Raw genomic sequence first — 10,207 nt, 5'->3', positions numbered from 1 at the left:
TCGGACTCACCGTCCGATGACTCTGCGGCGCACTCTTCCCCCGAAGACGAGGAAGAGGAAGAAGAGGCTCCCCTGCCGACTGGGGGAGACAAGAAAAGGAAGGCTGCCCCAACTGGGGAGGCCGGAGGGTCCAAGAAGGGGAGGACTCTCCTTCCGGACAGCTCCACCGCCGCCGACGAAAGTGAAGACGAGTGGTTGCCCATGGCCAAGCCCTAGGGGAGATCGTAAGTATTTGGATACCAAAGTAACCCATAGGATTCCTTTGTCGCATTGCTTTCCCTAATCGCCGAACATAATTACGCAGGCCGCCACGAGCCAATATCGAGATATCATCAGTCGGCTCCCTGGGTTCGTCGGACATGGATAGAGATCCAGTCCCGACTGCCACCTCCCCTCATCCTGCCGACGACGCTGAGCTGTTGTCTCAAGAGGCACCGGATCGAGGGGAGACAGTCCCGGAGGCGCCTCAAGGCAACCTTCCGGACTCCGGGAGCAGAGGGGACGGGGCCCCTAAGAGCTCCAAGTTCGGCCCTCAGCCGAACATCGCGCCGGAACCTCCAGCGGTTCCGGGCTCGGGCAGGTTATCTCCTTCTAAGAGGGGTGAGACGCCTGTGCCGGTGACCTTTGTCCATCCAGAGGCCCCGGACAATCTGTTGGAAGCGCTTCGCAGCGCTTCCATCAAGGAGGAGCACCGCACTATCATGAGTGCGGTGATCCAGAAGGTTCAGTCCGCCAAGAGCGGATTGACTGAAGCCTGTACTAGCCTTCTAACAGGCTTCGAGGTAAGTGCTTTTAAAATGTAGTAGGAATATTACCGCATAGACAGTAGCCCCTGATGCTTTCTTCGGTGTTCACAAAGAAAAGCCGAACAGATGATCAAATAATATCGCAGGAGTCTAATATAAGTATGTCAATATGCATATGCAGGCTTCGCTGCTGGCGTCCGCCGCACTAACTGCGGAGGTAGCCGTACTGAAGTAGGACCTCGATGGATCCAAGAAAGAGCGGCCTTGTCAAGAGGCAGCTCGAGGAGAACGAGGGTAAGTAATACCCCGTCTATAGATATATGTATATATAAAAAAGGACGCAATTGCAAAATGACAGGATCATTGTATGCTTTTCCAGGGGCCACGACCGAGGTGGCGACCCTGAAGCAAGCGCTGACCAAGGCCGAAGATACAGCGGCCAAGGAGCGCACCGAGCGAGAGAGGCACGAGGCTCGGGTGGGCGAGGTGCAGCAAGAACTCCAGGCTCTCGTGACGAAGCACGAGGCGTTGGAGCTTGACTTGAAGACGCGAGAGTCTGAACTTGCTGCGGCCCGTGAGAGCGCGAAGAGTGCCAAGGCTGAGGCCCAGAAGGCCCTTCAGGAGATCGACGCGATGAAGAAGATAGCGGCGGGTAAGGCTTTTGAAGGAAATATGCCCTAGAGGCATAGCCCCACACATCGAAAAACACAAGTTCAAGAGGAACCGTGACAACACGACTTGATACAGAAAAAGGCAACTGATGACTCTTGCCTGGTTGACAGGCATCACACACTAGAAACTCCTTATTACTCCACTCAACGGGAAGACGATGACGATGAAGCACATGGCGCACAATGGGAGTAGCGGGGTGGCCAAGGCGAGAGTGCCACTGCGACGAGGACACCCGAACACCACTGAAAGCTTGAGAGACTCGTGGCACATCAAGCGCGTATAAGCCGTCGTGAGCTCGACCACTAAGAAGAACGTCCCTCGTGTCTTGGTCCTTAACAAAAAAAATGGAAAGGTGAAACTCAACAAACACATTGTTGTCACGAGTTATTTTAGGAACCGAGAGTAAACTACGTGTGACTGAAAGAACACGAAGGACATCAAACAGACGCAAGGTTTTAGTGGTACGTGAAAGGAGAGATGCCTGACCAACATGTGAGATGGGCATACCTGATCCATTGGTCGTGCGGACCTGGTCGTGACCAGTGTAGGGCTGGCGCGTGGCCGGCTTGTCAAGCTGGCTCGTCAAATGGTCTGTAGCGTCCGTGTCCATGTACCAGGCAGGATCCACCGAGTATGAAGGAGTGAACCCAGGATCCGATGTAGCGAGAGCAGCTTGCTTCTCATTGCCCTTCCCATTGTTCCCAATGCCAAGAAAATCTCGTTTAAAGCGGCGATGGCAACGAGACGCCAAGTGCCCCTCAATGTCGCAGAGTTGACACTCAACCCCACCACCACATGCCTCGCAGTGTAGCCGCTTGCGACCAGCCGTCGGAGGAGGTGGAGCAGGCGAACGGGGCTAGTTGCCCGCGGACGGCGGCACCTTCTGCTTGGCACCACGGGAACCTCCGCGAAGTGCGGCGTTCGCAGAAGGGCCCTCCGTGTAGACACCAATGGAGCGGCGAGCAGCTAGCCGTTGTTCGGTGTTGAGGAGGCACCCGTAGAGGTCGCGAGGCGGCATCGGCGTGTCACGTCCATTGATATTTTCAACAAGAGAATCATAGTCCTCGTCAAGCCCATTGAGAATGAACGAAGTAAACTCTTCGTCACGAAGAGGCTTCCCAATAGACGACAGTGTATCAGCCAAACTTTTGACCTTGTTGAAGAAGGCCGTGACGGAGAGATCATTTTTCTTGACCTCACCCAGCTGGTTACGAATGGCAGAGGAACGGGCCAGCGACTGCGAGGAAAAGCTGGAGTCGAGCGTGGCCCATGCATCCCTCGACGTCGCGGCAACGACCACCATGCCGGCCACGGAGGGAGTGAGCGAGGACTGAATGGAACCCAGAATAGCTTGATCCTGAGCGATCCACCGACGATGAGCAGGTTTGGACACCATGACGAAGCCACCAGCAACCGAGGGCATCGGAACCATGGCCGGGGGACACGACAGCGTACCGTCGACATACCCCTCAAGGTAGTGACTACGCATTAGCGGCAACACCTGAGCGCGCCACAAGAGGTAGTTGTCAGCAGAGAGCTTCACCGTCACCAGATGAGCGAAGTGGAACGGTCCTGGTTCAGCCACCGGTGCGGAGAGCTGCGAGTCGTACGTCGGAGGAGCATTGTACGGAATCAGCGCATCGGCCGACGGAGACGTACGGTAGTGTTGGTGATGATCGTAGGGCGCCGTAGGGGGTACGCCGTAGGGCTGCAGCGACACGACGTACGACACAGGGGCAGCGTAGGGCGCGCCATACGACGCCTCGTAGGGCACCGCGGAGGACGAAGCATACGGCGCTGGCGCGACGTACGGTGCTGGATACGGCCCGCCATACGACACCTGGACGGAGGTACCACGAGGGCCTGAAGCCGGCGGCGCAACATAGTTCGCAGTGGCACCATAAGGCAGCTGTGCAGGGGCGCGACCCCGATCCTGCATGGGGGCACCGTAGTTTGACGCCAGGGATGCATCGTTGGACGGCTGCGCGGGATCAAAGGAGTTCGGCGGCGCGGGATCGAAGGAGTTTGGCGCCAGGGCTGCATCACGGGCGAGCGAAGGCGCGGGCGATCGGGGCGCTGGCGGGCGCGACCCCGATGCGGTCGGACGGGCCCAGGCGAGCGGGGTGGGCGCCATGAACGGCGATTCCGTCGCCAGGGTTGACGGCGGCGAAGGCTGACGCGACGGCGGCAGAGGAAGCGGAAGCACGACGCGGATCGAACGCGTCGCCTGATACCATGTTAGACAAATTAGAGTTTGGAACAGTGCTCGATGCCCTTGGTGGGTACGGCTGTCATATATTTATAAGAGGGAACCGTACAAATACAGGTTATGTTACAACACGTATATCTAATATGTACTTAATATAACATTCATAAACTGTTTCGTGCTCATATTCGACGAGAGAAATTGTTCGAAACAATTAAATGTTAGCAATTCAGCACACGGTTTCAGTTCAGGAACATTACAGACATTTTCAGCACACAACTCATCACATAATCTGAAACTGCAACCTCAGAAAAGAACTGGCCTAAAGAAGGCGTGATCAATTCTCTCGATTATATTTTGTGCTTGTTTCATACAAGTAGTAGTGCCTAGCGCCACGCCCAACCAGGTGGACCGAGTAAGCAAGCAGGCGCTGGCCTGCCCATCGCCCGGGCCTCCACGATGCCTCCTCCCTCCGCAGCGCGTGTAATGTCCCCAGTATTTGGCCTCAACCCACGAGCAAACCAGTACACACTATCACCCTCTCAACCAAAAAACAAGAGCAGATTACTGGTTTATACGTTAAAGACAGAAGAAAGAGGAGGCACTGAATAGAACTAACAAGTTGATTAGTCATAGATCGTTTGAAGATACTTGCACAACAGACTGACCGAGTTCTCCATATGAATAATATGCGATCCACTTTGCACGACCATAAGTTGCCAAAGGCATTCGGCACAATACTCCAGTAGAAGCGGCATTTTATTACGCGGTCAAATGACAGCAACCTCATGTCCTCGTCCCAATGCCACATCTTATTACACAAGCTACCAAAATGTTACCGCAGAGTCCACAAGAAACGACGGACGATCAAGCACTACTACGTCTCACGCGTCGTAGGTGGCCTGGTAGGAGAACCTGAAGACCATGTCGTGCTTGTACACCTGGCCGGGCCTCACGATGGACGACGGGAAGTTGGGGTGGTTGACGGCGTCGGGGTACGCCTGCGTCTCCAGGCACAGCGCGCCGTACTGCCCGTACACCTTCCCGGCCTTCCCCTTCTCGTTGATGAGCCAGCTGGCGGTGTAGAACTGCACGCCGGGCTGGTTCGCCCACAGCTCGAACGCCCGCCCGGACTTGGGCTCCAGGACGCGCGCCACCGGCCGCATCGCGTTCTGCTGCCCGTCCACGGCGTAGTTCATGTCGTACCCGCCGCCGCCGCCCGGGACGACCTTCATCTTGGTGCCCACGGGGATCCGCCTGCCGAAGTCGTACATCGTGCCGGCCACGGGCGTGACCTCGCCCGTCGGTATCATGGACCCGTCGACAGGGGTGTAGTGTGAGGCGAACATCTGGAGCTCGTGCTTGAGGACGTCGCCGCTGCCGTGACCGGCCAGGTTCCAGTACGCGTGGTTCGCGAGGTTCACTGGCGTCGCCTTGTTCCTCGCAGTCACGTTCATGCGGATACTCAGGTCGTACGGGCGGGACAGCTGGTACTTCACGTACACGTCGAGGGCGCCTGGGAATCCTGCATTGCCCAAACATGATTGTTCTTAGGAACAAGTGCAAATCAGCCCTATAGTATAGTTGCGACTCAATGTACGCTAATACAAAAATGAACAAAATGAAAAGCTCGTCCCAAACTGTCACGGCAGATGCAGTATCATCAGTTATCCTCCTCTAGATCAGGGTGGCTATGGAAGCAGGTAGCATTACTCGGAGGGCACGGAGTCATGTAGAGTTACACGGATGCCGGAGATGCGCCGACGTTGAGCTTAGCCCAAGCAGACATGCGTGCATGTGCCCTAGTTGATTTCCGCCCTAGTTCAGGTTGATCCCCTAGCCGGTCTGTTTCATTGTGTCTTATTGTAAAATCCATGAGTATACTGTGTGTTAATTTATATATGCTTCATTTTAATTTTGTTTTAACCAATTTGGTTAATTGTTTAACAGTGTGATTAATTCTGTTATTTTGTTAAATGCTTGGAGCTCTGTTATAACAAAGAATGCTCCTGTGGCAAAGAACACATGGAGGCAACAACACAACCAAGAAAACAAAATTTGATATATTCTAGGATATGAAGATCATCTGAGATATGTTAATGTTCTGTGGGGAAATGATGAATGTATGAGCTTATGTTGAAGTTTCAGTGCTGCATATAATAAACTATGTCAATGTTGATGTTTTCATCTATTAGCCAAAAATAGAAGATTATTCAATTGTAGGTGTTTTTGACATGCAAACGGACGCACAGAGAGGGCCATTTGTGAAGTTGGTGCACAACCCAAATGGCTCCTTGGAGGTGGCCGTTTCGAAAGATACACATGACCCAAACACTTTTAGCCGTGAGCCGCTTGGGGGAATAGGACCCCCTTATCAACAGAGGATGTTCACTAAGGGACGCCTAAACCGTATAGGATGCATTTTTCAGCCCATTAGGGAGGCCTTTTCTAACTTGGTTTCTTTGATTCAGCAAATTCCATACCACGGTGTCAGATTAACCGATGAGCAAAAACTTGGCAATTTTTCTTCATATTAGTTACCTTGCTCTCCGTCCAAGCTGTGGTAGTAGAAGGTGATGTATGGGGAGTCACCATGGCTCACATGCTCCTTCACCGTCCAAATGACCTTGCCGAACCCCTTGGGGCCTCCTAAACAAGCAGCAAGAAGATGATGGGATCAAACTTATCAATCTTACCATATCGTTATGCATGGGGTTTAGAAAAATAGATGAAAGTGAAGTATGAAGCATGCCGTGAATCGTGTTGTTGCCGTCGTTACGGAGAAGGTGATAGGTTTTGCCGTCAAGAACAAAGCAGGCGTTTGCGATTCTGTTGGCTACGCGCCCAACCGTCGCTCCGAATGAAGCAGAGCCATTCTGATGAAGAGACAAACACACAAACACAGAGTGATTTTGAATTTAGGTGTGTTTGGACCTTTAAATCATGCATGTACCATAAATACATAATTAAAGCTGCATTGCATATTTGAACACATAACACGTCCAGGAGCAACTTTCCTCCTACTTTTTTCGCCTCCGTAATACTTTTTTTCTCATGAAGCAGCGTGTGCATTTGCGTGTGTTTCATATCATCATCCAATAAATAGAGAAGCGAAAAGACTAGAACAATGTATACTCAAACAGTGAAAACAGAGGGACTCGTGATCTTACAGCATATTCAGCGACAGTGTCGTACCCAAGGACAACATCAGCCAAGTTCCCTACATAAAAGAAAGGTTTCACCTCATGAGCAACAAGACGCAAACATGCATGTGGGCTCTTGGAAACAAGAAAAGAGTAAGCCATACCTTTGCCATCAGGGACGATGGCAGACACGAGGGCAGCGCCCCAATTGGTGACCTTGATGGAGAAATCCCCCTTCTTGTTCTTGAGTTCATAGAATCCGGCCGTCGACTTCCGTGCAGCATTGGCGCCGCCAGCCAGTGCAAGGCACAGCAGCAGCGCAACAGGAAGAAGTGCAGCTCTGGCCATCATTGGCTCGTCACACGGGGACGTTGCACAGCACTACTAATGGCAGAGTGGTTTAGTGGTTTGCACGTTGCAAAGGTCAGAGAGGAGGTATGCATATATGGTTAGTTAGCTACTCGAGCATGCATAAGAAATACTGGCCAAGTAGATCAACTGAGATTGCTAGCAGTAAACCATGAAGAATAATAACAACTAAATAATTCAGACATCAGCACATGTGTTGGCACGTTAGGCTGTCAGAGAATATTGTCTTCATCGCTGTGTGTGGTACCTGTGGTTGAAGCTGATGACAGTGACAGCATCAAAAACGATTAAACCTATTTCTGGTACGTACAACAATCCAAAAAAGATTGTCCCCATTATAGTCGCATCCAATTATAGCGATGGCGTAGATTTTCAGGATGCGAGTAGTAGTAAAGCATAGGTGGTGAAAATCTCTGTTATGGCAAAAGCTGCACTGATCTAATCTGCAACCATTTTTGCTTCGCATTATTCTTGAAAGGATGAAGCAGAACTCTGAAAGCTTATGACAACTTGGCAAGTCATGATTGCAGAAAAGGAGGAAAAAAAATCCAGTTCTACGTATTTTCTTCGTTTGGCTACATATGGAACAATGTACTGTGCAGATCTGTTCTGCAGGGATGAATTGTTGCACACCGCAAGAACTTGCTTCGTCAGCGGGCCAAGAACTAGACTAACAACTCATCTCGACCTCTCCTGCCCCTGCTAATTACAGTACCAAGCCCCCTCTGGCGCCTGCCTCGCTCACTGGTATACAGGCGCTGAACCTCACGAAGCTCCACCACAAAAAGGAATGCGATGCCGGAGGGGGAAAGGGGGAGGAGCTTACCGGCAACAAGGCCCGGCAGAGGGGAGGGGAGGGCGCCGGCGGTGCGCTCGACGGGCGCGGCCGTTCGTCGCCGGGTCGCGTGACGGGGAGTGGAGCGCGCACTGTTTGTTTTGTTTTTTCAGGGGAATGGAGTGGAGTGCGCTAGATCGGGATCTGGATATTTTCCGCACGTTGCTGGATTATATAGCGTGTTTTCTTTTCGATCTGGGGGATATGTTGGGAGGGTAATGGGCCGGGAGATAATCCCGGATACCCAAACAGAATGCGGAAATAGACACGGCTACAGGGCCGCGTTCCCGGCCGCCTGGAAAACCGTAGCCCGTTGCTGCTGCGCTCAACGGCCGCGCTCACGTGGGTAGTCGCTCTGTGTCTCAAAAAAAAGAAAACGTGGGTAGTCGCTCTCATGTTGATGGTAGGAAGAAAATTAAATTTCACAAGCTCAAAAAAAAAAATTAATTTCACGCTAATATTAGATAGGATATCAATTAAAAGTTAATTGCATGGATACTATAGATATTGATATTTGATATAATATTAATGGACTATGAAAATGTCAAAACGTTCGGTTTATGGGGATAGATTCGAATAATCTTTCCCACCATCGCTAAGCCCACTTGCTCGATCGCTAATCCCATCAGGCCATCAGCATGCATTTTCTGTTTTTTTTTCTCGTCCCCGCTCGATCACTAATCCTTCGTGATCGCTAAGGCCTTCCACTATGTGTTAGGTGTCAAAATTCTGAAAAGTTTGCCACCTACACATCAATGCCAGGTACAGAATATTTAGCACCGGCCACACAACATCAAAAATTAGGCATCGGTTGAAATTCATGTTGGGGAACGTAGCAAAAATTCAAAATTTTCCTACGTGTCACCAAGATCTATCTATGGAGAAACCAGCAACGAGGGGAAGGAGAGTGCATCTACATACCCTTGTAGATCGCTAAGCGGAAGCGTTCAAGTGAACGGGGTTGATGGAGTCATACTCATCGTGATCCAAATCACCGATGACCAAGTGCCGAACGGACGACACCTCCGCGTTCAACACACGTACAGCCCGGTGACGTCTCCCATGCCTTGATCCAGCAAGGAGAGAGGGAGAGGTTGAGGAAGACTCCATCCAGCAGCAGCACAACGACGTGGTGGTGGTGGAGGAGCGTGGCTAGAAGAGGAGGAAGAAGAGACGCAGGGCTGCACCAACGAGAGATCGAATCGTGTGTTATGTGCAGCCCCAGGCCTCACTATATATAGGGAAGAGGGAGGAGGGTGCGCCCCCTCTAGGGTTCCCACCCTAGGGGGTGCGGCAGCCCGATGGGAAAGGGGCGGCGGCCAAGGGAGGATTCCCTCCCCCCCAAGGCACCTAGGAGGTGCCTTCCCCTCCTAGGACTCTTCCTTAGGGTTCCCCCTTCACCCTAGGCGCATGGGCCATGAGGGAAGTGGCGCCCCAGCCCACTTTGGGCTGGAGCCCTTCCCACTTCAGCCCATGGGACCCTCCGGGATAGGTGGCCCCACCCGGTGGACCCCCGGGACCCTTTCGGTGGTCCCGGTACAATACCGATGACCCCGAAACTTGTCCCGATGGCCGAAATAGGTCTTCCTATATATAAATCTTTACCTCCGGACCATTCCGGAACTCCTCGTGACGTCCGGGATCTCATCCGGGACTCCGAACAACATTCAGTAACCACATACAAACTTCCTTTATAACCCTAGCATCATCGAACCTTAAGTGTGTAGACCCTACGGGTTCGGGAGACATGCAGACATGACCGAGATGTTCTCCGGTCAATAACCAACAGCGGGATCTGGATACCCATGTTGGCTCCCACATGTTCCACGATGATCTCATCGGATGAACCACGATGTCAAGGACTCAATCGATCCCGTATACAATTCCCTTTGTCTAGCGGTATTGTACTTGCCCGAGATTCGATCGTCGGTATACCGATACCTTGTTCAATCTCGTTACCGGCAAGTCTCTTTACTCGTTCCGTAACACATCATCCCGTGATCAACTCCTTGATCACATTGTGCACATTATGATGATGTCCTACCGAGTGGGCCCAGAGATACCTCTCCATTTACACGGAGTGACAAATCCTAGTCTCGATTCGTGCCAACCCAACAGACACTTTCGGAGATACCTGTAATGCACCTTTATAGCCACCCAGTTACGTTGTGACGTTTGGTACACCCAAAGCATTCCTACGGTATTCGGGAGTTGCACAATCTCATGGTCTAAGGAC

The 10,207-nt window shown here is 51.9% G+C and overlaps 1 protein-coding gene across 2 annotated transcripts; it reads right to left on the bottom strand.

The window, feature by feature from the left end:
• Positions 1 to 4,305: 4,305 nt before the first annotated feature.
• Positions 4,306 to 8,127, bottom strand: LOC119355361 (galactose mutarotase-like). 2 transcript variants are annotated; one of them, XM_037622153.1, is made up of 6 exons: positions 7,963 to 8,127; positions 6,932 to 7,151; positions 6,795 to 6,844; positions 6,377 to 6,500; positions 6,166 to 6,273; positions 4,306 to 5,149 (listed from the first exon to the last, which is right to left on the bottom strand). In XM_037622153.1, the coding sequence occupies exons 2-6, from the start codon at positions 7,116 to 7,118 to the stop codon at positions 4,509 to 4,511; spliced, it is 1,110 nt and encodes a 369-aa protein (XP_037478050.1). In that variant the 5' UTR covers positions 7,119 to 7,151; positions 7,963 to 8,127; the 3' UTR covers positions 4,306 to 4,508. The 2 variants fall into 2 exon arrangements, with proteins under 2 accessions (XP_037478050.1, XP_037478049.1); XM_037622152.1 differs by having other exon boundaries at positions 6,932 to 7,148.
• Positions 8,128 to 10,207: the final 2,080 nt, after the last annotated feature.

This window comes from Triticum dicoccoides, chromosome 2A (assembly GCF_002162155.2).
Source record: "Triticum dicoccoides isolate Atlit2015 ecotype Zavitan chromosome 2A, WEW_v2.0, whole genome shotgun sequence".
Classification (NCBI taxonomy): domain Eukaryota; kingdom Viridiplantae; phylum Streptophyta; class Magnoliopsida; order Poales; family Poaceae; genus Triticum; species Triticum dicoccoides.
This window is presented reverse-complemented; position numbering and strand designations above follow the sequence as displayed.